The sequence below is a fragment of the Mandrillus leucophaeus genome, unplaced genomic scaffold, assembly GCF_000951045.1.
Source record: "Mandrillus leucophaeus isolate KB7577 unplaced genomic scaffold, Mleu.le_1.0 Scaffold412, whole genome shotgun sequence".
Classification (NCBI taxonomy): domain Eukaryota; kingdom Metazoa; phylum Chordata; class Mammalia; order Primates; family Cercopithecidae; genus Mandrillus; species Mandrillus leucophaeus.
The window spans coordinates 1288036-1315932 of record NW_012104388.1 but is presented as its reverse complement, the minus strand read 5'-3'; the positions used below and the strand labels follow the sequence as shown (position 1 = coordinate 1315932).

The window sequence follows — 27897 nt, the reverse complement described above, 5'->3', positions numbered from 1 at the left end:
TTGACTTTGGAGTCAAAAAAGAAAGAAAGGAAAAAGGGAGAGAAGAAAGAAGGAAGTGAGAGAAGGGAGAAGGAAGAAAGGGGAAGAGGGAAAGGGAGTGGAGAGGGAGGGAGGGAGGAAGAGGGAGAGGGAATGAAAGACTCAGATGGTGGTGGCAGTAATACATTCTGTAAAGATTTATGCCTTCCTTTAACATGAGGTGGTTTACGTGTTTGGGTTCAGAAGTCAGAGTGTCTAGGTTTGTTCCAGGTTTTGCCGTTTGTTAACGGAGTGACCTTGGGCAAGTCATTTTTTTCTGTGTTTCATTTTTTCTCGTGTATAAAGCTGAGGATAGTAATAGTGGTTGTGAGGATTAAGTGAATGAATTCATGCAAAGCACTTCAAACAATGCTTGGCACATAATAAATGTATTTACTGTGCTATTTCAGCTATTTTCTGTACCCTTCCCTTGATCTCGTGAACTTGAGAGGACAGAGAGAACTATCTCTGTAATGCAGATGAGAGGCACAGGATTCCAACACTTGCATAAAGTCATTCAGCTTGTTAGTTTATTAGCTTATTGCCATTTTTATTTTATTTTGTTATTTTATTCAATTTCTTTTTTTTTTGGTAGAGGTGGAGTCTCATCACGTGGCCCAGGCTGGTCTTGATCTCCTGGGCTTAAGTGATCCACCTACCTTGGCCTCCCAAAATACTGAGATTACAGGCATGAGCCCCCATCCCTGGCTAGTTGTTATTTTTATGAGTATCACTAGAACTCAGGTCTCTTGTTTCCACATCTAAGTGTTCTTCAAAAAAGGAAGTGGAAGCAAAATCATATGCTTAAAGAAAGTCAGCTTTAGTTGCTGAAATCCTCTGTTTCCCATTCTTCAAAGCTGATTGACAATTCAAAGGTCGTTTTTCCTATCTTCAGTCCCACCCCAGATTGGTGAGAAATCTCTGATCTCTCCTGTGGATTCCTACCAGTACGGCACCACTCAAACGCTGACATGTACGGTCTACGCCATTCCTCCCCCGCATCACATCCACTGGTATTGGCAGTTGGAGGAAGAGTGCCCCAACGAGCCCAGGTGAGTAAGGCCACACGGTCTTTGCTTTCCTGCCGTCTTGCATTTCTTACAGCTGAGCTATGATATGACTCCATCCTAAATGGAGAAGCCTAAACCGAAGAAAGTTTTCTCTCAAGAGGTAGCCTGAATCTCCATCCATCTTTCTCTGTGTCTTACATTTTAAGGGATGTCTTTGCTTGGAGTATCCTACTTTGGGATTAGCTAAGCTCAGCCTTGTTAGGTTATCCCTGAGGTACACTTCTCCAAACACAGGCTATTTGCTCAGTTTGCTAATTGCCAGTCTTTGGTTTTTTTCCCAATACCAATCAACTGGTGAATATCACATCGCTCCTTCTTGTCTGTGTGAAGATCCATCTCTCAGAGGAAATGCTGGTAGATGAGAGGCAGTGATAGACCCAGCCCCAGTCCTCAGGGTCTCAGGCCTAGCTTATCATGCTCTGACACATGTCCAGACATCCTTAGGGAAAAACACAACAGCAGCAGCCAACCCACTACCACCCTAAGCAGTCCACTTCCTGTTGTTGTTTTTGAAATGGCCACTACGAGCTTCTTCCTCAGCTGCTGATCATTTCCTTCACAGAGACCATGGTCCCAGAGAAATTACTTTAAGGAGCCCAGTGGTTTCTAAGTTTCCTTGCCTTCCTTTGAACTAAATTAACTTGAATTGTCTTGTCGATCCAATTTATGAATGAAGGTTTGTTCCCAGAATAGCTGCTTCCCTCCCGTATCCTGAATGAATCTACCTAGAGCCTTTTCCTTCATAGTCAATGCCTATTTTTAATTGGCGCCAAGTCTTGTACCGTGGTAGGCTGCATTGGAAGTTATTTCTAAGAACAGAATAACCAAAGTCTGAATCTTTTCCTTACTCTTGACTAGAATTAAAGAAAAATTAAATCATAATATGCTCTGTTATCTCTTTCTTATAGCCAAGCTGTCTCAGTGACAAACCCATACCCTTGTGAAGAATGGAGAAGTGTGGAGGACTTCCAGGGAGGAAATAAAATTGAAGTCAATAAAAATCAATTTGCTCTAATTGAAGGAAAAAACAAAGTGAGTTTGAAGTTTTAAAATTTGAAAATCTCTCTTTAACGGAAGGATGCTACAATAATATGTGAGGCATATTGGAGATTAATAATCAAATAGTCTAGGCGATAAAATAGTAGCATATTAAGTCACTTTGAAAATACCATAGACTTTTAGCCATACCATTAACTTATTAATAGCTTATTAGAGAAAAATAAAAAGTCTATGACATTAAATCTATGCGTCTGTGTAGGGTGATTCTAATTTTATAAGCATGAGAATGAAAAAATGTGTATCATATATTAAAACACATCAATAGTTTCATGGTTTCCAAAGCCTTTTTATATAATGTGTAAGCTGCACAGCAGCATAATTATACAAATTGAGTAAGTATCCCAAACCTGAAAACCCCAAATCCAAAATGCTTCAAATTCTGAACCTTTTGAGTGCTGACCTGATGCTCAAAGGAAATGCTTGTTTGGATTTTGGATTTTGGATTTTCAGATTAGAGATGCTCAACTGGTAAGTATACAATGCAAATATTCCAAAATCAAGAAAAATCCAAAATCCAAAACCCTTTTGGTCCCAAGCATTTTGAATAAGGGATACTCAACCTGTAATTGCATAAATTCAAAAGTGTCCAATCACTGCGGAAGTGGGAATGGCATAGGCAGGTTGGAGTGATTGTGGAGACTGCTGGACTGAGTACTTGTGCACAAACAAGCTGCACTGTTTATGGCCTGAGATTTGTTTTTCCCCCTACAGACTGTAAGTACCCTTGTTATCCAAGCGGCAAATGTGTCAGCTTTGTACAAATGTGAAGCGGTCAACAAAGTCGGGAGAGGAGAGAGGGTGATCTCCTTCCACGTGACCAGTAAGTACTCTTCTCTGGAGGGTTGGGTTGGATCACTCACACAGTGGGTACTAAGCTGTGTAATTCCTGTTGTTTTTGCCATTCATGTGAGTGGCATGGCATTGAGGAAAGAGGATTTGGATTGATCATTGATGCTTTCATTCATAAATTAAAACTCCTCAGGTATCTCCTGGGCTTAAGTCAGTGCTTCTAACTTCACTGCAGAGAGAATGGTTTCACAGATGCTTTAAACCACAAGCTCTGTGTCATTATTTACATCTCAGTCTTCAGAGTCTAGCACAGTGCATGGCTTATTGAGCTTCAGTACATATTGGTGGGCTTGCTGTGGAGCAGTTGATAAGGGTGGGCTTTCTGGAGGCAATCAGAATGACATAGGAGCAGTGCCCTCCCAATGCTGCTGATTCTGCCTGTGCATCTTAGTTTGATGGATAAGCTTTAGCTGATTGTGCTGAATGGAATATTATAGTCAGGGCTAATTCATTGGCATAAATGTAGCTGTCATATCATTGAGTGTTAGTGTTAATGAAGACCTAATTTTAAAAATTCTGTTAGGATTAGAGATTTTGCTTTGGATTTTTAAAATATTAAACATTGCGTAGAGTTCACAGTGGAGATGTGGTAAATATCTGAGGAATTCATTTACATTTTCAAGTAATATGTTTTAGCCAAATAAGATATTTTGGAACCTGAATTGTCTAGTTTGTTTGTCAAGTTGTAGTACATCACCTGGAACTGATAGAGCTTCATTTCTTTTGGTACTTTGTAGTAGTCTGAAAGCAGCAAGATGATAGTGAGCTGTACCAAGTTAAATCACCATTCAGTAACAATGGTCTTTACATTTTAGGGGGTCCTGAAATTACTTTGCAACCTGACTTGCAGCCCACTGAACAGGAGAGCGTGTCTTTGTGGTGCACTGCAGACAAATCTACATTTGAGAACCTCACATGGTACAAGCTTGGCCCACAGCCTCTGCCAGTCCACGTGGGAGAGTTGCCCACACCTGTTTGCAAGAACTTGGATACTCTTTGGAAACTGAATGCCACTATATTCTCTAATAGCACAAATGACATTTTGATCATGGAGCTTAAGAATGCATCCTTGCAGGACCAAGGAGACTATGTCTGCGTTGCTCAAGACAGGAAGACCAAGAAAAGACATTGCGTGGTCAGGCAGCTCACAGTCCTCGGTAGGGAGACAATTCTGGATCATTGTGTAGGGGCAGTTGGAATGCCTTAAATGTAGTGCAATTCAGGTGCTATGCGAAGATTACTGTTCTCTAGGAGATTGTGTTGTAAACTGGTGCGCACTTCTTCACTGAAAGTCCCTGTGGCAGAAAGAAGCTACTAATAATGAAATGATGCATTGAAAAGAGAAAATAACAAAACCTGATGATGGAGTAATTCACTAGTATATGCAAGGGATTAGCTTGAACCAGGGAAACTTCTGCCTTATCTTGGGCATCTATTTATTTAAACAGATGCATATTTGTGGAATGCCTGTTATGAGCTAGGAGAGTGTCAGAAATTCACAGTGGTAAACATGAAGGAAAGGAGGGGAACATAGGCAATCACTGGGAAGTCACAGCACAGTGAGGTCTCTGTGTCCGTGAGGACAGGAATTGTTCTCTGTTTTGCTCCCTGCTGTAGCTCTAGTCATACAGCATAGCAGCATACACTAAGTGCTCAAAAAGGCACCTGCTTCATGAAGAGTGGGATGATGGGCTGAGTTTAAGACCTAGAAGATTCCATGGGAAGAAAGCTACATTCTGTCTGTACCTCTGGGTCTGTACCTCTGGGTCAACCTACATGGTCCAGCATAGTCCAAGGTCAATGGGACGATCACTTCAGTGAGCAGATAGCTCTGTAAATTCCTCCATAGGGGCACTCTCTACCCCTTGTCTAACCTCATGCCTTGTGGAAAAACTGGGCAGCCATGGCTCTGTCTGTGGGAAAATCAGGCAAATTTGGGGAGCGTCTCTTTGCGCCACTTCTCTCTATTTTCTCCTCTTTTGGTGTCCCTTTCAATTCCTAGGATATATGTGCCCTCTGTTTTTTTTTTTTTTTTTTTTACTGTTAGAAAGGAAATGGCCCAAGTAAATTCATCTATACCACTGTTTGAGGGTAATGTCTTCATCAGAGGCCTTGACGTATTTGAAGAGGCAGCTTCTGACAGACACTAGCATAAAGTTTGCTAGTTTTAAGACTCAGGTGTCATAAGAAGAGATACTTTGGGGTCAAGTCATCCCCAGGACCCTTCAAGTCACACCACATAGTTCACCATGGATTTTCTGTTGGCTGGTCTGGCTTCAAGGTTATGGAAGAATTGAGAAAGAGATGTGAAGTAGGCTCCTGGCCTAGCTTTGCCCAGAAAAATATGTGCTCACAGTTAGCTGGTTTGCTTCCTTAAGGACTCCTAACTTGTTTTCCTAAAATCTATTCTTAGAAGTAGGCTAGAATCCAGTACATTTGCTTAGACTTCAATGTAGTACGCTGTTGAGGTAATCTCATTTTGCTAAGCGTTGAAGTGGATTTTTTCAGCATGATTCCTTTTGATGTTCAGTTGGTTGGGACAAGATATTTCCACAGCACTTTGATGATCTGAAGAAAGAATAAATCTAAAGTTTTCTTGTACATTTAAACAAATACTCATGGGCTTCATTTTCTTTAAATCCATGACTTCCCTTAGGGTATTGTTGTTTTGCTTGTGTTTTAGTGGAAATAGCACTGAACTGGTCTTTTAGCCTCACCAGATTCAGTAAACAGTTCAAGTGTTTACTTAGTTGTAGGGACATGGACAAGTAGTTTAATGTCACTGAACATCATTTATTTCATCTGTGAGATAACGCTAACAGTCCTATTCTGCTCATTACGTAAGATCAATAGTGAGGAACACAAATTGTATAAACAAACTTTATAAGAATTGCCAAATAAATGTAAGGCATTATTTGTTGAATGATACTAAAATTTGGCACTTCCAAGAGAAATTTGAAGGGATTCTAGGGTGTCATTGACTAGAACCTTCACAGGAGGGAAGTTTTCAGCTGGGGAGGCTGTGCCTGATTACGGGAAAAATTCATAAAGGTGACCCTGAACCTTTCTTTTGTGATGGGATTACCAGCTAGTATCACTAATATGAATGTTAAAAGCCGTTAATCTGTTTGCAGTGTCCTGACTGACTTGTTTCATTTAACTTTACCCGGTGACCAATGGTGCCGTTATTAACGTCTGTGTATGTTCAACCTAATAAATCAACAAGTTTCTTTTTACTAAATTTAAACTGTTTAAAAGTTTGGTGATACTAGAGCCATTTCAAAAGTTATAATTCCATGTTCTGTGATTTTCTTTTTGTGTGTCTAGAGCGCGTGGCACCCATGATCACAGGAAACCTGGAGAATCAGACGACGAGTATTGGGGAAACCATTGAAGTCTCATGCACGGCATCTGGGAATCCCCCTCCACAGATTATGTGGTTTAAAGATAATGAGACCCTTGTAGAAGATTCAGGTAAATAGAACTTGGCTATTACTCTTGGGTTGCAGAACTTTCCCAGGGATATGACATAAAAAACTATGTTATTTCTTGATATAATGTAGAAAAAAAGCAGTATTGGTGTCCATGGCCTGGCTGATTTCATAGACTTGGAATTGGAGTATGGGGCCTTGCTGAATTTTCATGAAAGCCGTATAGGAGATTAGTCAGCAGTAGATCCCATGTGACTCTACGAAGTTAGACAATAGAACAAGATGAAGGGCAGCATTTACAGTTTCTAAATTTCCCTAAAAAACTTCACAGACCACATCATCATAAATGAGAATGATCATTTTCTTCCTCTCTTAGGCATTGTATTGAAGGATGGGAACCGGAACCTCACTATCCGCAGAGTGAGGAAGGAGGACGAAGGCCTCTACACCTGCCAGGCATGCAGTGTTCTTGGCTGTGCAAAAGTGGAGGCATTTTTCATAATAGAAGGTCAGTGGGATAAAAAAAAATGTGGTACATATACACCATGGAATGCTATGCAGCTGTAAAAAGGAATCTGATCATGTCCTTTGCAGCTGCATGGATGGAGCTGGAAGCCGTTATCCTCAGCAAACTAACACAGGAACAGAAAACCAAACACCACACATTCTCACTTATAAGTGGGAGCTGAACAATGTGAACACATAGACACAGGGAAGGGAATAACACACACTGAGGCCTATTGTGGGGTGGGGAGAAGGAGAGCATCAGGAAAAATAGCTAATGCATGCTGGGCTTAATACGTAGAAGATGGATTAATAGGTGCAGCAAATCATGATGGCACATGTTTACCTGTGTAACAAACCTGAGCATTTTGCACATGTATCCCGGAACTTAAAAGAAAAAAAGAAGGTCAGTGGGAAGTCATAGATACATCCTGTGGTTTTTTAAAAGATTAGATTGTATCTTATAGACACACATTCACTTTAAGTAGGGCAACTACAGATGATTTTTAATATTCTTTGAACTTTGTAAATTTTCTCAGTAAGTATGTGTTCTTTTAAACAGTGAACATAATTAATATTGTTATAATTCTGCTTGCATCACATTTCCTATTCCTGCAGTTCTTATTGTGGAAAAATTCTTAACCAGGCAGGATGAATAGCCTCCTCTCCCTGATTCTGTCTTTGTTTGAATGGCTTGATTAACTTATAGAAATGATGCCTTTATATTTATTTGGAAAAACTTTAGAATTGCTGCCTAATCATGGCAGTCAATGCTATCCAGATAGTCACAAGGATTCTGAGTTTTAATTGGACTAGAAATAATTAAGATTCCCTTCTGAACAATAGACCATTGCTCTTCTGAAATGGAAAATTTTTGGTTTTTATCTCAATATGTGTGTATGCAGGAGTGATGTGAAATCTGTCATTTTCTTAGCTAGGAAAAGTAATTTGTGGCAGAATATTTTATCTTAAGAAGTACATCCCTATGACTTTTTTTGTAGCCCACAGGGGAAGAATAAAACTGTGTTGTGTGGGTAAAAGTACAGTATGCAAGAGTAAGAAAGAAGTATGGTGATAGAAGGGATCGATAGATTTCTATGAACTCATCCTAACGTGTCTCTCAAAGTCTAGATTTTGGTCCCTTTACTCTGTCAAATCTATGATGCCAAGTATTGCATCGAGATAGGTTGACATATTTTCAAATGTATAAGCTTATTAGTGTTTCATAAACTACACTTGCAAATAAAGACTTCAAAGACCTTGGCAGTTTTGTCATTTCCAAAGTGATTCATGTTTTAGGGCAAATCCACAGAATGACTTCTGGATTGTCTCCGGTGCTCTGCATTACCTCTTGTTGGAGGCCCGCAGCTAGTTACAGATGCCTAACTAGGTAACACTGGCACAGAGATTATAGTTACTTCTTACCTGGAGTGAATGCTAAGAAAGGCAGAGCTAGATATTTAATACTCCTGCTAGTTTCCCAAATGTTATGTGAGAATATTAATATAAAAATACATAGAAAATAGACTCTCTGAACTTTTTATCCTCCATGTACAACTGGACTTTTAAATCTGTGTGTATAAATAGAGAATTACTTCCCTAGGACCACCAGAGAAACAAAATTTACTCCAAGCATAATTGTGCTTGTCTCTCAATGGTTAACTTAACTTTTATTTTGCAAACCAATGTATTACTTATTTTGCAAACCAGTTTATTACTTGTCTTCTGCTCTCTTGAGGCTGTAATGGGCCATCCGCACAGTTTGTGGCCCGGTTTGATTCTCCTTGCACTCTTCTGATGGGAAGCCCCAAGTGATGACTGCTTCCTTATCATCTCTTTGCTAATCACTCTTAGTGGAAAGCCTGCTTCTGCATTTTGTTTCTTCCACTCAGAGCTGTCCTCTGAAGCCCTGGTCATCTGCAGCTTTGCTTGCTGACCTCTAGTTTCCGCTTCTCTTTCCTTTCATGAGTGGTTTGAAACTCCCATTACCAGGCCATGCATGATGTGCTCATCTTGACTCTTCCTTTTCTCCTCACTCAGGCTTCTGCCACAAGGGACGGGGTAGTGCATGTAATGGTTAGTTCATGTTGGACAGGCCTCTTTATCTCTTGACTGAACCACTGACTAGCTATGTGCCCTCAGTCAAGTAGCTTAAGCTCTCTGATCATCTGTTTCTTCATTTGAAAACTGAGAGTTGTTGAGGAGATTAAGTGGAATGGCATGTTTAAAGTGATAACCACATAGTAGATATATGGTCATTAGTAGCTCTCAGGTCGAAAAACTTTATTTCCCTACTTGGTTTCTAATATGATCCTTTTGCAAACTCTGCACAGATGAATATATTGACTATCAGTTTAAAAGAAGACTTTTGTTTTCCTCAAATAGAAATTTTTTTTTTCTCTGTAGAGAATGATCTGTTTTCTTTCCATCAAAGACTGCTCTTCCTCTAAACACTTTCTATGTTTGACTTTTAAGGCATTACTATTTCTATGCTTAATTACTTTAGAATTTTATTGTTGGAAGTTTACATGAGCAGTGTTTTGCAAGCTTTACATTTTCCATTAACAATTCTGTAGGCCAGGTATGGTGGCTTATGCCTGTAATCCCTGCACTTTGGGAGGCCAAGGCCAGGGGATGGCTTGAGGCCAGGAGTTCGAGACTAGCCTGGGCAATGTAATGAGACCCTGTCTCCACAGAAAATAAAAGAAAAATTAGCTGGGCTTGGTGGTATGCACCTGTGGTCCCAGCTACTTGGGAGGCTGAGGTGGGAGAATTGCTTGAGCCTAGGAGTTGGAGGCTGCAAGGAGCTATGATTGTGTCATGGGACTCTAGCCTGGAGCATAGAAAGAAACCCTGTCTCTAAAAATAAATAAATAAATAAAAATTAAGTTAAAAGAAAGAATTCTGTAGACTCCATTCAAGTTAGGGGTGCGTGACTACTGTCCTCTAGGCTTTTTCCAAGTTGGTAAGCTTGGGATCTTGCTTTAGTGCTAAAATTTGTCATCTTACAAAAATATAAGTTTCCAACTGTTGTTACCATTTAATTGTGTCTTTCCAGGTGCCCAGGAAAAGACGAACTTGGAAATCATTATTCTAGTAGGCACGGCAGTGATTGCCATGTTCTTCTGGCTACTTCTTGTCATCATTCTACGGACCGTTAAGCGGGTAACAAAATAATTTCCCTTCTGCCCATGCACATTGGTTTTCATGATTAATGAAAACTGATTGGGGTTCTTTGAGTTGTTTCTTCCCATTGTTATTGGCTCAATGGGCACATTTTATTTCAATACAATAACATTCTTGCCCACTTTCTTTTGGCTGGATCTCAGGGATTTAATTGATAGAAGCCACTAGAGAGGAAAAGGGCTTGAACTGTCTAGTGTAATTAAACTTTAAAACCTTAATTCTGAGCTCCTTTGGGGGACAAGGGAAACTAGAAGCAGGGTTATAATAGGACCACTCTCAAACTCCATGAGTTTTGTTGGAAAATGAGACAGGAAAGAGGCTCCAATAAACAGCAATAACAAGCACACAAAACAACAGCCAAACGACAGTGTGTATATGACTGGAAGGATTGATGCTTTCCAGGCCAATGGAGGGGAACTGAAGACAGGCTACTTGTCCATCGTCATGGATCCTGATGAACTCCCATTGGACGAACACTGTGAACGACTGCCTTATGATGCCAGCAAATGGGAATTCCCCAGAGACCGGCTGAAGCTAGGTGCATTTTCAATTGCTATTAATTTGATATTGTATTTACCAGGCCGTCTCTTCCTCCATTAGAACGATGACAAATGTGGTGTATTCAGATGTTGGATTCTGGTTTAGAAATATTAATTCCATCTCTTGAATGTGGATAGTCATTCATTTAGCGACTTAGAGGTAGGGTCCCTATGTAATCATCCAAAGCAGGACATTTGGAGAGTGAAGGGGGAGTTATTAAATAATTAAGCCAGGACAAAGGAGTAAACTGGACTATCCATGTTAAATTGGGATGTGTGGTCACCCTATCTAGTTGACATCTCTGCATATCACTTTGGTTGTATAGTAATCCAAGTCCGTTTTCTTGTTGCTATTGTTGTTGACTCTAGGTAAGCCGCTTGGCCGTGGGGCCTTTGGCCAAGTGATTGAAGCAGATGCCTTTGGAATTGACAAGACAGCAACTTGCAGGACAGTAGCAGTCAAAATGTTGAAAGGTAAAAGCAAAATTATGTGGTGATCTTTCTGTTTTATCTAGTCTTTAAACATGTTGCAAGGCTTGTATCAGTAGCTTTATGCTTAGGTGGGCCTACTAGCCACACATGCAGCCAGCCTAAATAATGTCCTTGTGCAAATTGGAAAAAGGATCCTCCTTTGTAGCTTTATGCCAGGGTGCACGGTCTGGCAAGTAAAGTTGGGGATGGGTTTCACCTTCTTGTCTGGTTATCCTTGTGCAGGGCTCAGCCAACACAGTTGTACTTAGTGGTTCTGGTTACAGGAAAACAGGACTGTGGTTATATTAAAATTGTTTCTTAATATATTGTGGAATCAGATAATTATAGACCATCTACAGACATGGAAAGGAAAATAGTGGAATGCAAAAATAGCATGTTCTCTAGAATTGGAATATGTAAAAGATGTTCATATGTAAAAGATAATTTGCAAAACAAGAATGGTTGTGTTAGAATAAAATATAATGGGTTATATTTTTTAAATGAAAAGCTTTATAAATAATTGTTATTTCTAATAGTAATGGAATTCTGGTCTGGCCATTTTCATTTCAAGAGGATAGACAATAAAGCTTCTTTCTCCAATTGTGATGTTCTTTCATTGATGAAGGCAGTGCCACTGACCCTTTGCCAATAGGTTTTGTGCGTTTCAAAGCTATCTTTCTCCATTTACCTTTTTTCTCTGGTGGCCAAGGGAGTGTGTAATTTTGAGGTGGCTCATCAGGGCCTTAGATGTGGACCATGCCTGTGAATTAGAGGGAAATGTAGCCGTCCAAACGGGATCAAACACATAGTCTTAGTGCCATCAGCCTCATGTGTCAACTGGTCTTTCCAGCTGGCCTTAATTTGCCTGCACAGATTGGCACAGATTGGCTGGAACCTTCGGTATAGCCCCTAACACATGAAGATATTTAATACATGGTGTCGCTTCCTTATGAGGAAGCACTGAAATGATCAGACCCTCAGAATCGTAGTGAACCTGAAATGCAAAAATACAGTTTTGTAAAAGAAGAGAATCTGGGCATTATTCCATTGCAGATGTATTCTCCACTTTGCAAAAGATTTCACAGTGGATTCCTTAAAATATCAAACATTCTGGCTCAGTTAAAATATGAATTTTATTTCAAATTAGAAAATAGAATTTACACTTGACTTTTGGGGAAATGCATGTGATCTGTAAACTAGGTCACAGCTGTGTTACCCCTGGAGGGTAAGTTGTATAGTGGTATGCAGGGAAGGAGGGACCCCAGTTATCCGAAGGAAATGTCCACACCTAAGATTTCCCTCCTTGTACTGTATTTTTAGAAGGAGCAACACACAGTGAGCATCGAGCCCTCATGTCTGAACTCAAGATCCTCATTCATATTGGTCACCATCTCAATGTGGTCAACCTTCTAGGTGCCTGTACCAAGCCAGGAGGTGAGTAACTGTGGATGGTTTTGGTCACCCAATTTTAACATGCCCCTCTGATAGTGTTTGAGGGAAAGCAGTCAACTCCCATGGACTTGATTTTCTTAGCTTAAAATACTTTGCGGATTCCTAGGAATAAATATATTTCACGGCGGTTTAATTGGCACTAGAATTAAATTATTATAAAACTTTCTCAGAATTAAGAAATGTCATGCCACTATGATTCAGTTTGCTACTTGTGTAACAGATGTCCAGATGAGAAGAGTAAACTTCCCTAAAACTTGAAAGCTTAAGGGTAGTTACCCCCAAAATGGAATGATATCAAGTGATTGCATTGAAAAGCAAGTAGATGGGTGGGTTTTCTTTTGAAATTTTGGTTAATCTTGTGAAAATGTCTTCTGGAAAAAAGAAAAGCTATATATAATATAAACAAGTTTATATAAGGGGATTGGGACCAGCTGATTTCTACACTCCTGTCCCAATGAAAGGTTGTAGCCTTCTTCTAAGGTGTTTTTGGGTTCATCACTGTATTAAACACTTAGTGAGGAACACGAGTGAATACCCATTTTCCTTCCTGGACATGCTGCCTGCAGGGCCACTCATGGTGATTGTGGAATTCTGCAAGTTTGGAAACCTATCCACTTACCTGAGGAGCAAGAGAAATGAATTTGTCCCCTACAAGGTATGTCATTTCCTAATCCTGCTCTGGCCACATTATAAAATGAAGGGAAACTAGAAATGGTACAGGTTAATTTTTTAGTTGAAATTTTGTGAAGAACTTGTGAGGAGTCTTCTCATATTACCTATTGGCTGTTATAACTTCCTCTTTTACCTTCTGGGGGCCATATGTTTCTGTTCTATTTTTGTGATTTTAATCTACTGACCCATTATAGAGTGTGGACATGGGGGAGAAGGTAGGTATGATCGAGGAAAGGGGAGGGCGGAGGGTAGGACAGCTCTGGGTTATTCTGTCTCTCCCCTAGCCATATTTGGCCCCTGGAGTGTAAATCCCTCTGTGAAGAGCACCCTAATGCTGAGAGTGTGTCTGAATGCAACTCAAAGTGGCATTTGTCTCTTTAAGCTAAAGAAGGAGTTAGGCTTTGTGGAAGAAATCCTGTTATGCACAAAACTTGCCCCAAATTTCAGTTCAGAGATTGCATAATCCTGAAATTGATGTCCTCCTTGTCTGCTTTTTAGTAGTTTCTATTATCTCCACCGTTTTTCACATTTTAAAGGTTGTAAACTTTTAAAGACTCATTTTGTGTTCAAGGAGTTTGTTTTTTCCTTTGCTTTTTTATAGACAAAAGGGGCACGATTCCGTCAAGGGAAAGACTATGTTGGAGCAATCCCTGTGGATCTGAAACGGCGCTTGGACAGCATCACCAGTAGCCAGAGCTCAGCCAGCTCTGGATTTGTGGAGGAGAAGTCCCTCAGTGATGTAGAAGAAGAGGAAGGTACCAGCCAGTGCTTCCTGCAGGCTATGGCATACTCTCGTCGGAGCAGACAGGGTGATAGGGTGTTACAAGGAATTTGATCGTGGGAAAAGTCCAATACTACCTCATAATTTGAAAGAGACCTGAATTTCTATAATAGACTGCCTCCATTCTGTCTCCCCAAAAGTGAAGTGTGGAAGCCCTAGACCGGGAGGCAAAGCAAGGCTAGCCTGAGAAATCTAGGTGGTCCAAGTGGGATAAGCAGTCAGTTAAAACCACAGCAGTGTTCCTAAAATACTGGTTCGGCATTTATTAGCGGGAGAGGCTACAAGTTTTCTGGTAGTTGAGTAGCCTCTCCATTGCACTGGAGAGCCCCAGAGTGGTTCAGCTGCCCCACGTTGCATGATTTACCTGTGCAAAAGTCTTTCTTTTCATTATACCTAACCATCCCAAAGGCAGTTTAGGAGCCGTCTGTTGTTTCTACCCTAGGCCAAGTGGCTTATCAAGTCTTCCTTCCAACCATTATTCCTCAGGGGAGTCTTGATAAATATCCTGGCCTTTAAGTTATGTTTCCAGTGATATTTTATTTATTTGCTTTTATTTTTATTTTTTTGAGGTGGAGTCTCATGCTGTTGCCCAGGCTGGAGTGCAACGGTGCAATCTTGGCTCACTGCAACCTTTGCCTTTTGGGTTCAAGTGATTCTTGTGCCCCAGCCTTCTGAGTAGCTGGGATTACAGGTGCCTGCCACCACACCCAGCTAATTTTTTTTTTTTTTTGTATTTTTAGTAGAGATGGAGCGTCACCTTGTTGGCCAGGCTAGTCTCGAACTCCTGAACTCAGGTGATCTACCTGCCTCAGCCTCCCAAAGTGCTGGGATTATAGGCATGAGCCACCGCGCCCGGCCTCGGTGATATTTTAGTGCTCTTTATGGGTCGAGCTGTGGTCTCAAGCCTAACTTCCAGGACTTCAGCCGGCTCCAGGACACACTGTATTTCTACCTCCTTCAGAAGGAGCAGAGATAGCGTCGTGGATGTAGAGATGGGTGACAGGCTGGCTCCCCTTGAGGCATAAGTCTAGAGGAATAGTGAAAGAAGCCCACTCTGTTTCCCTTGACATGAGGCTACAGAGAGAATTTGCGTTTAACTCCTTTTCCTTAGTAGCTGAGAAGGTAGTGTGAAGCTGGGACTTGGTCTAGAAGCACATGGGGAGGTGATCTAGGCTTCATTTAGCTGGGCCCACATCGAGTGGTGCTGCCTCTACCCTGCTCTTTCTCTTTCAAGAAACAGTGGCCAGTGAGCCAGAAACCTAAGAGATTGAGTTGTTGAGAAAAAGGCTCACAGCCTTTTAAGTACTTATGAGGTTATTACTACAACTGAGTTTTGTTTACTCTGGTCTTTGTCTCCAGGAAAGAAGCCATAAATCTTATCTGACCAAAGAGATGATTTTGAAACACCCATTTAATATCTTAGTGTTTATTTGTACCAGTTGCACTGAAGTAAATACGCCAATTTACGTAAATGTGTCTTTCCATGTTTCTGTTATCTCTCAGGAAAAAACATCCTCCCAGGCCAGATTTAATGTATTTACAGCACTTTTAAAGTTTGAAAATGAATTAAATATATTTCTAGTATTTTTAGTTATCTATTGCAGATTATAGTTTGACTTTTGGCCTTTGTCCCAGGACAAATCCTGGAGAGAAGCAATTCAATGACCCTGAATATTGTTGTCTTATTTTTAGAGTTCTTGATATTAAACTATTGTTTATCCCTGTGGGTACATGACAAAAAACAGTGTAAGTGGCAAATTTGGAAATGTCCTCTTTCTTTCCCAGATTATCTAGGTCAATATTACCTTATTCTACCTCCTGGATTTACTGGTTCAATTTGGCTAAAACGGAAAAACCAGTATTGTTCCTAAAGGATGTGATAGAATCTAATGATATTGGGATTCACGAGATTTATAGAAGATAGAAGCATTGACTCTCTGTTTCTATTTCCTGAAAATTTAACTCCCAAGTCTTAAAAAGATTATTACTCTAGCAAACTTAGAAACAAATCACACCAATTCATGAAAATACTAATCTCCATCCTCCTGCCTCTTCGGACAGCTCCTGAAGACCTGTATAAGGACTTCCTGACCTTGGAGCATCTCATCTGTTACAGCTTCCAAGTGGCTAAGGGCATGGAGTTCTTGGCATCACGAAAGGTAAGACAGGTTGAGGGGAATTCAGCTATCTTTTCAGATCACAGGTTTGGAAATAGGATGTCCAGTGTCAGCCATTGGTGCTTTTTTGGGATTGTAATTCATTCACCACTTCTGCGGCTCTTAGAAGACCTCTACTGGGGAGGCTCTGTTTCTGCTAAGTAAGAGTGGTTAAGGAGTTCATGAAATTAAGCTGTATAATAAAGGCTTGTCAAGCATCTACTAAGTGTGAGGCAGTCTTCTGAGCACTGAGGATACTGGGGTGAACAATCAGGCAAAGCTCTTCACCTTCCTGGAGTTTATAGTTCTAGTGGGTAGAGCAAACAATAAGCAATATAAACAAGTAAAACATGTTGTAGGTTAGATGGGAGTAAATGTTATGGGGAAATAAAGCAAGAAAGGGTTATAGAATATACAGGAGCAATGCACTTGTGTATGTTTATGCTTCTCTCTGTGTGTGTACATCCATTTTGAACAAGGTAGACGAGGAAGGCTTTACTAAGAACTTGACATTTGAGCAATGACCTGGAAAGGGGAGGGGCTGAGCCCTACAGATATCTTGGCATGAGAATCATTTTTAATTTATTTTACATTCATCAACATCCATCAAAAAGTATTTGTTAGGAGTATAATTAGAAACGAGGAAGGACAGGCTTCAGATGAGAGCGATTAAAAGAGCTAAAATTAGAAAAGTAGGCCAAACAAAGGCTGAGGTGGGGACGTGACAAGTTACAACTATTCCAAAGGTTGTAAACACCAAGCGGAGAGCAAGGCTGGTGGCAGTGACTCCCCTGGAAAGGGTAAAATGTGTAATTTTTAATTAAGTAGCAGTACTTCAAATTAAAGATCAGGAAGAACTATCAGTTGACAGAGTGTATTCGTGCAGCCTAATGAAGAAAGAAAGACTTAAGTTGTATATATACATTTTGTGTTTCCTAAATTAGAATGAAATCTTCTGCCCATGTTTTCCCCTGAGGTTTAAAGCTTCTCATAGCATTCAAGGCCTCAGGCTCTTTGATGTTTCTGCTAGGTAGCTCTTGTGTTCTCTCTCCCAAGGGGAAGGAGGAGAACTGGGGCCTTATAGGGTTTTCCCAAAGAGAAAGGCCCTTTACACTGCTTGGAGATTATGATTTATTATTACTATTTTTTTATGGCTGGAATTTGCCACTTACTCAGGGTTCCTTTTGGGGACTAGGAAGAGAATGGACATGAATGTGGGAATCCTTTAACTTGTTTTATATCTACCAGATGACTTCTTGAATCTACTTGGTTGTTGGGTTAAAAAAGGAAACTTTTTGTTTGGGGGGAAAAGTCAAAAATACTGTCTGTTTTTCGGAATTCCCAGTGTTGCTCAATTGTGTTAGACAATGTGCTTCTGAATATGCCTTGTTCAGAGGAGACTGCCATACAGATTTGAGGTGTGGGAAGGTCAGCAATGCCTGGCTTACACGATCACTCCTCCAATGAGTTAAGAATTCTCCCCTTGGCCGGGAATGTTGGCTCATGCCTGTAATTCCAGCACTTTGGGAGGCCAAGGTGAGTGGATCACCTGAGGTCAGGAGTTTGAGACCAGCCTGGACACCATGGTGAAACCCTTTCTCTACTAAAAAACCAAAAATTAGCTGGGTGTGGTGGCACACCTGTGGTCCCAGCTACTTGGGAGGCAGAGGCAGGAGAATCACTTGAACCTGGGAGGTGGAGGTTGCTGTGAGCTGAGATTGCACCACCACACTCCAGTCTAGGCGACAGAGTGAGATTCCTTCTCAAAAAAAAAAAAAAAGAAAAAAGTTTTCTTCTAAGCCATTGATTCATTTCTTGTGCTCCCCAAGACTCATTTTCTCACAAAATATCACATGGAGCTAAAGCTGCCGAGTAGTAGGAAGTTAGGTGAAGTTTGGAGGATACAGAGAAAGGAGAAACTAAGAAGCTAAAAGGAAGAGAAAGTCAAGATTAATCTCATTGTATTATTAATGCACCAGAGAACTAACCTGACTTGTGATAGGCTGAAATTGCCTTAATAGACGTTTATGATAGCCCAGCACTTTGAAATCAGGGGAAGCCCCACTGGGAATTGTTTATCAGAGCCAGTCTGGCTTCAGCCTCATACGCAAGGGGGAAACCAACAAAGAGCACTAAACCAATGAGAGCCCCTTGTTTCTGATTTCCGTGCATTCATTCAAAAAACAAATCCCATTCTGGGACCTCCCTAGAATAACACGTTTTTAACCAAATATGGGGCCAGGCAAAAGGGATGTGTGGATGTGACCAGAAACACACTTTCAATTGTGTCCTACAGGAGCCTATTTATGATTCCATCATCATATTATAACTTAATTATTTAACTCCAAAGGCTGGGGCTGTTTATGGAATGAGCAGGTGTGTGTCTCAGCAAAGCTCACAGAGTTTTTTCCTGAAGTGTTGTTAAAAGATACTAACCCAGTCCTTATTAATCAGTTGGCTTTCTGATGTGGGATTTTTTTTGATGCATGAGGTCACAACAGATGTGAAAGAGATCAGCTGTGCCGAGACCTAATGCACACACGATTCTCTTTGCAGTGTATCCACAGGGACCTGGCGGCACGAAATATCCTCTTATCGGAGAAGAACGTGGTTAAAATCTGTGACTTTGGCTTGGCCCGGGATATTTATAAAGATCCAGATTATGTCAGAAAAGGAGATGTAAGTTTCAAACATGAATCCAGTGCTTGGTTAAGAAACAGAATTAAAACTCCTCATAGAGAGCTTCAGGACCTGTGTTCAGGAACAAAGGAAGTTTTTTTCTTCAGATATTTGCTAATTTGGGTTCTGAATCCTTGTCTTCTACCCATGTAGGCTCGCCTCCCTTTGAAATGGATGGCCCCAGAAACAATTTTTGACAGAGTGTACACAATCCAGAGTGACGTCTGGTCTTTTGGTGTGTTGCTGTGGGAAATATTTTCCTTGGGTAAGTCATTTCTCTTTGTCCTTCCATCCAGACTCCAAAGAGGAAGACAAAAGTTGTCTTTTCCTCTCTTGTACTTCACGTCTATCAGGCGAAACTTCTAGGAAGCTTTGAAAAAAAAAAAAAAAAGATACGTAGGTGATGAGGATACGCAAGATTCAGGCGCAGGGTTTTCTATAAGAGAAAATCAAATTATAGAATGTCTCTTCCCTGTTTTATTCTAGGTGCTTCTCCATATCCTGGGGTAAAGATTGATGAAGAATTTTGTAGGCGATTGAAAGAAGGAACTAGAATGAGGGCCCCCGATTATACTACACCAGAAATGTAAGACTTTAAGAAGTGTTCCTCTGTTCTCTTTCTTTGCTCGCAAATTCTCCTTGCCTGGAAGACTTTCCATTATATAGACTTTCTTCATTGCCCAGTTAGTGTCCTCTTTTACTTTGGGGCCTTTCTTGATAATTTCAAGCATGGAGTTATCACTTTTTGAAAAGATAGTACTTTATTATTCAAAGCAACCAGTTAGTTTTTATTAGATGTTGCTTTAAGTGTTCTGTTTTTTATACACATTGAGCCTCGGGAGTATGGGACTCTGTGTCTTACACAGTTTTGTATCCCTATTTAGCATCTCGACTCGTGGGCTCTTTATAAATGTGTACTCATTTAAGTGCTTATTTTCATCATTCAGGAAGAAAGAGGCATTTGATGAAATCAGTGCTTTGCTTCTCTAGGTACCAGACCATGCTGGACTGCTGGCACGGGGAGCCCAGTCAGAGACCCACGTTTTCAGAGTTGGTGGAACATTTGGGAAATCTCTTGCAAGCTAATGCTCAGCAGGTTTGTCACCTCCATCCAAGAAGCGCCTACAAAGAGGACTTAGATGTCAAGGACTTCCCTACTGCCTGAACTGTCTCATGGCTACCATGCCATCCTCTCAGCCATTGAATAATCTACTGTATTCTTCTACATCTGAGCAATAATGCTTTTCTAAAAGCTGCAATTACCCTTTTAGGCAGAGAAGATTCTAATTTATGACCTGGGAGCAGACCACTCTGATTTCTACCTACTTATCTTTTTGTTATATCTTCAAATGCTCTTCTAAAGCTAAAACAAACAAACAAACAATCTGGTTGATCCACAGAAGATCAACAATGGAAGAAATTTCAAGAAATTTTTAGTAAATTCTGCAGGCAAAAATACATCTAAGCTATGCAAAAGAGATGGTTTCTGTCTTGGTATCATCCCAGGTTCTTATAACTTCCACTGGAAGATTTTAGAGTTGTAGTCTTTACTGTTGGAATGTTATTTAATCTCCAGTCAATGCTTCTTACTACAATGGAAGCGAATTTCCTCTTTCTTTTCTTTTGAACAGCTGGGGGACAAAAGGTCAGCTCTATTTTTATCAATAAACCTTCCAAACATTTACAGATATCAAATAGTCATTTATTTCTTTTTCTTGATGCAATAATATTAAGTTGTGCAACCTTTTCTCAAAAGACCCATTTTCGTATCCATGTATTGCTTTTCTTTAGACTGTCATCAGTTTTTCCATTGCCTTGAAATGTGGTAGCTAAAACTGGATGCCATGCCCTTTGAAGGGCTTGGCTCGTGCGGTTAGGGCTCTGTGAAGGAGTGATTTTTTTTGTTCTATGTAGCTCTGTGTGTTCTGTTGTTACCTCTCTGACCACAGCCTGCTTTCTCTTCTTTGTAACTGCACTTCCCTGTGGTCTCCTTACCCATCTCGTTTTTAGTTCTCTCCTTTAATATACCTTCCATTTCAACGGCTTTTTGTTTCTGATACATGATTTGTAATGTTGTCTTAAAGTTCTGTGTTCAGATATGAAAGCCACATGCCCTATGTAGCCAAGAAGCCCCTGTGCCCTTTGTTTTTAATGAAAAGGCACTTGAAGAACTGAAGCCATAACAACAGTCTTCTGTGTTTATTGTTTCAGGACGGCAAAGACTATATTGTTCTTCCGATATCAGAGACTTTGAGCATGGAAGAGGATTCTGGACTCTCTCTGCCTACCTCACCTGTTTCCTGTATGGAGGAGGAGGAAGTATGTGACCCCAAATTCCATTATGACAACACAGCAGGAATCGGGTACAGTATATAGCCTAACATCCCCTGGGGGAGGGTAACTTCAAGGCCATCTCGGGGAGGGGGATTGGAAGCGGAAGGAAGACCATGTCTAAGGCTGCTGCATCCTACTTCCACATAACCTTAGCCCTGAGGTTAACATCATGGGGAATGCTCCTAGAAGAGGGCCTGGGTAGGTGTGCTTCCTCCCATCTGTAGCCCACGCTGCTGCCACAGCATTGCCTTTAAGAATTCCAAGCCCTGCAGCTGCAATAGCTGGAATGCCACAGTTTGCTAATCTCCGGAATAAAGAGACCAGTTTTACAAAGACATCTGCATTTAAATTATCCCCATGTATGCTTTTATTAATGTGAATTAAATGGCTTAGGAGAGACTCAGAAAGGAAGAGTTCTGTGCATGCATGAGAACACACTTATGGCTCTCTGGCAAGGATACAGAATGCCATGGGTCTGTGTCCTGAATTAGACTGGATGCTGCATCTCAGGAACCCCTCCCACGTCTGATTTTCAGTATTTTATTTGCATAGTGGGAAGTCTGGGCTTATTTAAAACACATGCACTGCAGTCCTTTCCTGGTTTGCAGAGGGGTTCTGAAGGCAGCTTTCTTTTTTCTCTCTCCCAGCACCTGTGCATAAGGAAAGAGTTGGTGTGGTTTTCTACAATATGATATTAGAATTGCCCTTTACTAAGGCTGGGACTACTTCACTTTGCTTTGTTTCTTTCCCAACCCCTTTGGATGTTTTCCTGCTTTAATGGAATCCCTGACAGCATGGGTCCAGCCTGCCAGCCAGAGTGTGCCCGGGCTGCAGGGAGGGGCAGGGAGCTCTCTCATGTCCAGAGCATGGCCAGGTTGCCACATGGCAGGGATGCTAAGGAGAAACTGGTGGACAGTTTGCCTCCTAGAGTTGTGCAGGGCAGCAGAAACACTGATTGGAAGGAAGTGAGCTGACTGTTCCACCGAAGTCAAAAGCGTTAGGCATATTTTTAAAGAACTTTGCCATATATTATCAGATGTTGCCAACATCATAACACTCAGAGTCAGGCAAGGTAGAAACAATGATCTTTTCTTTTTGATGTATGATTGAATGCAAGGCTCAGTTCTGCTACCTGAGGGCAGTACAAACTTGTGGTTAAAGATCAGGTATTAGAGTCAGATAAAACTGAGTAGGACCCCCAAGTCTGCCTTGTAGCAACTGTGAAACTTGGGGCAAATCATCTACCCTCTGCCTCAGTTTCTTTATCTGTGAAATGACACAAGGTCAGTGGTGCTGTTGGAAAATGGCTGTTTTGAGAGTTGTAAGATATAATCTATTTCCAAGCACCTGACCCTTGAAAGCTCTCAGTAAAAGATACCTATTAAGTGAGCTGCTTAAAATCACATCCTTGAGATGAATCCAGTTCCTCTGACACCTGAGTCCATGTTGTTTCCTCCCATGCCAAGGAGGGCCCTCAGAGAGAAACAGTAATGAAATGAGACTACAGTTCCACTCCTGTGTTTACACATTTCCAGTTCAAGTTCAGCCAGCCTTTTAGTGTGACAATTGTTCCCCACACACCATTATTGCCTCCCCCTTTATCGGAAAGCCATTTGATCATGAACTATATTCTCTGTGTTTTCTGTGACCAAGTAAAGTGATGATCCGAGTTAGCAGCCTCCTGGCTCGCCGGGTGCTTTGCATATGGTGCTGAGAAGGAGAAGAAATCATGTTTGTGTAATGGAAGCACCAAATACGATGTTGGATACATAAAAGGGCTGCTAACATTTATCCCCAGAAGCGTGGACCAATGTGACACCACTCTCCCAGCACAGGCCTGGCTCCTATTTTCTGTCTGTGATTTTTGAATTGGTTTTTCCAGTCCAGTTTCTCTTTTATCCTACCATAATTTAAAAAATAAAATGAAAATTGGAGTCTTTTGTCTGCATCTCCTCTCAACCTCCTCCACCTTTTTTCCTTTTTATAAAATAAAACTCATGGTCACATTTTAGTCATCTGGTTTCGAAGAGAAGCAGATAGAGGCATTTGCACATGGCATGCTTCATTCCGTTGCTCTCCTGGGGTTCTGTTTCTCTGGGGAGAATGAGTTGAGGCTGGGGTACTTCTCAGGGGGCTTGTTCCATCCTCTTATGCATTTCTGGCCAAGTACAAAAGCTGAGCAGTCTTTCTCCTTCTAATTTTCAATCCTATTGCATTATAAATAGCGCTGGACAGAGACATCACTGTGGGAGCTAGCCTCATGATTTGTGGCCCCTTTAAACCATTTGAAAAATATTTACTTAGCATTTATTTAGAGAGGGACCACTCATGTCTAGACTTAGCTTTGCCTCTAATTTCCCCTGTGGATCAGTTCTGGCCTGAAGTTTGCATGCTTCCTGCAAGAAAGCACATACTCACTGGACTCATCTTTCTTTGAGGGCAGTTTGGGGACCATCTGCAATCGCTGTCATTTTCTCTGGGAGTTTCACCTCCCACATCAAGCAGCTTATCAAAAATTTCTTTGTAGTACTTTCTTAGAGAAAGATTTTGGTGCATACCATTTTCTTCATTTTGGTTAATTGTTAGTGATGATTAAATGGCTCTTGTAGATTGATGCTTGGGATAGCCTGCTAGCTAGGTATTCCTGAATTTGGCTCTACCATTAGACTGCTTGAAGTGGGACTGTCCTTTCTGCACTTTTTGTCTGTTTCATATCCCATAGTTACACCCCTGACCCTGCTACTGCGTGATCAGTGCATGCATGACAAGAGAACAGCGCCGTTCACATACTGGGTGCTTAATAACGGCTTGAACAATTGTGTCTGCTGTTTTCTTCTTTCTTTTCCCTCCTGATACTCTTCCAAGGGAGTCTGTATGCAGTAGAGTAAAACAAAAACAAAAACTTCACATGGGCTTTGGTGTCTGAAGGCCTAAGTTTGAGTCCCAGTTCTACCCTTTATTAGCCATTTTCTCCCTAATCCTTGGCTCCCTCATCTCTAAAGGGGAAATAATTAAAAGACCTATTTCTCTGTTTTAGGAGGAACAGATGCATCATGATCTGTGGAAATGCTTTGTCAATCATGAAAGGATCATGCCATTTAAAAAATTACTGGATTAAGAATTTAAGGAGCTGTCCTTTCTAAGGCAGCTAAATTATTTTCCAAACTTGCCAACCTTAGTTGATTCTATCCCCTAGATATCTCTAGAATGAACCCATGTCTCCAAACCTCATGGGCATTCCGTTTTTCTAGTCAAGCTGCCTTTCTTTCTCCTGAGGAAGTGCAGTATTTTTCTCATGGGTCTTATGCCTCTAGTCTTATTCTTTTCAATCCACAGTCAATTCTCTAAAGGGCATATCTGATCTTGTCAATTCCATGCTTAAAATCCTTCAGTGGCTCCTCATTGCCCTCAAAATAATAATCCAAACATTCCAGTTATGTGATTTTGGATAAGTTCCTTGACCTTTCTATGCCTTGGTTTCCTCATCTGAAAAGCTGGGATAGTAATACTCACCCCCAGAGTGGTACCGTGGTGAACACGTCATGAAATGCTGCTTAGACAGCATCTGGCACAGTGCCAGGCATGTGGCAGATTATCAGTGAGGGCTTCCTGAACAAGTGAATGCAGGAATGATTGACTATGGTACCAGTAGTTTTTGACAACCATTACTTTTAGGGGTTGGACTTACAAGAAAGTAGCCTTCGATCGCACCCTGTGTATCATATCCTCTAACTTGTGGAGTTTCCTGAGTGAGGGTGTCACCTGTAAATCTCATTCTCTCCTCTCTGTACAGGGAGGAACCAGACTCTTGGGGTAGGGGAGAGAGATTTAATTTCCATTCTTCTCCTGTGGCCCAAGGTCTATGCAGCATGTTCCAGAAGGCTGCTTGTAGTGGGAAGTAGGCTGGTATAGGAATGAAGAGTGTATTTTCTGTCTCGTTGGGTCCTCCCAGTGAGTAGGACTTCCCTTCCCTCACTTGGGCTGTAAGTGATTTTGATAGCATCAACTAGACTCACCCAAAGCCACATGGCCGGGAAGGAGCCTTCCCAAGAAGGAGAGGATCTGTTGTTCGAAAAGTCTTATTATTTGGACTCCTGAAGGAAGCTTTGGAAGTCAAAGGAGAAAAATGAGCTTTGTTTGAGAGAGCATTATTCTTCCTAAGAACAATAAGCCCAACATTCTCCATGTCATTCATTTTTCCAACATCTCCGTGAGCTAGGGAGGGAGTGCTACTGCCAACACATCTTACAGATGGGAAAAGAGGGTCACGGAAATATTCACGACTTTCTCAAGTTTCTGCAGTCAGTGGTAGATTCTGAAATAGGCAAAATATCTTGTTACTCTCAAACCACTGCTCTTTCCTGAGACAGCAACTCTGGGGGCAAAAATGAGGGGACAGTGAGACTCAGTCCACCTTCCCTTTGCACACTAAGCCTCTGTTACACAGAAAAGGAAGAGGTTGTCTTCAAATCACTGCTGGGTTCAGTATCCTTTAAGGAGACCTTCAGATGATTCCTCTGCCTATCTTTCATTGAATGGTTGCTCTGTGAGCATTATCCAGAAAAAATTTCCAGGGCGATGGCCAGACAGATGTGAAACACTCGGTAATATATCCAGAGCTCGATGGAGGAATCCCATGCAATCAGGAAGCCAAGTAGAAGGCACTTGATAACTCCCTCTGCTATTGTTGTCTTTGGTCCAGGACTGGACCTCAGAAGTAGGGTTCAAAAGAACAGGCTCATCGAGACTCCTCAGTTATATTATACTTTTAAATGGACTTTCTCAGGAAATTAAGCCTTCCATGTGTGCTAGCAGAGAAAGATTTTTATTTTGTTTTGTTTTTCTAAAGGATGTTTTGAAGGTTGCTATTAAGTTTGTGGTTGAAAGATAATGAACTTAGGTATCACTTGTGGTATCTGCAGTCAAATATACCACCACTAAAATATAAATATTTGTTCTTTTGCAGTCAGTATCTGCAGAACAGTAAGCGAAAGAGCCGGCCTGTGAGTGTAAAAACATTTGAAGACATCCCATTAGAAGAACCAGAAGTAAAAGTAATCCCAGATGTAAGTACATCTTTTAAAAATAGTCTTAGAAATAATACAAAGGATGAAACACTAGTTAGATAAATATTAGCCTAAGCATTAAAGTCTTGGAGCCTCATTAGAAGGCTGCCCTCGAGTGTGTGTATCATGGGGTCATTATGGAGATGGAACTCTGTTTTTTACATAAGTAAAGTCCTTGGTCCAAGGTTCAAGACAATGTAGCTTTCTGACCAATTTCACTAAAGTGCAAATAGTGTCATGGTGAAGAAAGCGATGGTAACAGGCATTCTCAGCTGCTGATGTGAACATTTTCTCTTCTCCCTGGCCTGTGTCTACTCATAGGAAGCAGTTGCTTCCTTTTGTAGCTTGGACAATTTGTGGCTATTATACCTTTATGTTCTTCCACAGGACCTTATTTGATAGTCATGATAGATGGGTTGAGAAATCACCTTAATTAAATAGTTGGTCATTTTATATGCTCAATTAACTGTGCCATCTCATTGTCTCTGAAAAAGGACAACCAGACGGACAGTGGTATGGTTCTTGCCTCAGAAGAGCTGAAAACTTTGGAAGACAGAACCAAATTAGCTCCATCTTTTAGGTAAGACTCAGCCACATTAAAAAGACAAATTTCAATAGGAATTTTTGGAAGCAACTTAGGACTTTCAATATAAGTGCAGAATTTTCCCTATAGGGTCTTTGTTGTTTGGAGAAATTAACATCAATTTAACAAATAAAGGAGGAAACAAACCACATGATAAAATTAAGTGACAAATCTGAAAATAATCTGAAATAAATTAGAGAATTTGGTCAATTTTTATGAGAATTCATGAATACTAGGGAATTTCTGAGTATAGTTACTGTAGTCAGTAATGGCTAAATGAAAAAGGTGATTGGATGTGATCCCTAAAGCTGTCAATATGATTGCAATCTCTGTGGACTCTGAAGAATTTTTAAGTCTGTATACAAATGGGTGCCTCTGTGCTTAAGAAGTATGATATATAAATAAGCCAATATCTATTTGTTTGAGACATTTAAATATTATTGTCTGAATTCATAAGTATTTCGTTGTGGGAAAAGTATTAAAATGAGTTTTAAATATAATCTCCACTCTATGGTTCAGTAGGAATTTGTAGTTGTCTTGAATACGTGTATGTTCTCTTAACATAACAAATAAATGAAAATCTATATTTATAAGAATAATAGGATAAGTGTAGTTATGTATTTGCTGGAGTTTATTTGCTAGAGTGTTCTTACCTAAAGGTAAGAATAGAGGACGTTTTGATCTGCTTATTATCTAACTTTTATATAAAATGGGAATACTCATGGGTTTTTGAATAATGCTCATACCAAAAAGAAAACAAACAAAAGAAAACCCACCACATTAAAAGGTGCCATTGTGCTATTTTATTGTTTTCTTTAAGGTCCAAGGTAAAAAGCTGTGAAAGTCAATGGTATGTTTCATTCATTAATTAAAAAAATGTTTATTCGGCAAGTATCATGTGCAGCGCGCCATGCCATTGCTTAAGACACCTACATTAGTTTTGTTGGGGTTGAATTGAAAGAAAAAATTGTATTTCTCATTATTTGAAGTAACTTTTAAACTATGTATAAACACGAGTTACTAAAATTCCTTTTTGCAGTTTTAACA

General features: G+C 40.6%; 1 protein-coding gene across 1 annotated transcript in view; it reads left to right on the top strand.

Annotated features, from left to right (window-relative positions):
* Positions 1-27897, top strand: part of KDR (kinase insert domain receptor) — a 47317-nt gene that overhangs the window by 16791 nt on the left and 2629 nt on the right. Inside the window, exons 10-29 of the mRNA XM_011992499.1 lie at positions 914-1070; positions 1997-2120; positions 2859-2967; positions 3812-4153; positions 6324-6470; positions 6804-6935; positions 9990-10096; positions 10520-10655; positions 11026-11130; positions 12448-12561; positions 13146-13234; positions 13853-14006; positions 16094-16191; positions 18745-18867; positions 19021-19132; positions 19354-19453; positions 19858-19963; positions 21079-21230; positions 26168-26267; positions 26762-26847. Coding sequence (XP_011847889.1) covers positions 914-1070; positions 1997-2120; positions 2859-2967; positions 3812-4153; positions 6324-6470; positions 6804-6935; positions 9990-10096; positions 10520-10655; positions 11026-11130; positions 12448-12561; positions 13146-13234; positions 13853-14006; positions 16094-16191; positions 18745-18867; positions 19021-19132; positions 19354-19453; positions 19858-19963; positions 21079-21230; positions 26168-26267; positions 26762-26847 — 2593 coding nt within the window. The remainder of the gene's footprint in view (positions 1-913; positions 1071-1996; positions 2121-2858; positions 2968-3811; positions 4154-6323; positions 6471-6803; positions 6936-9989; positions 10097-10519; positions 10656-11025; positions 11131-12447; positions 12562-13145; positions 13235-13852; positions 14007-16093; positions 16192-18744; positions 18868-19020; positions 19133-19353; positions 19454-19857; positions 19964-21078; positions 21231-26167; positions 26268-26761; positions 26848-27897) is intronic.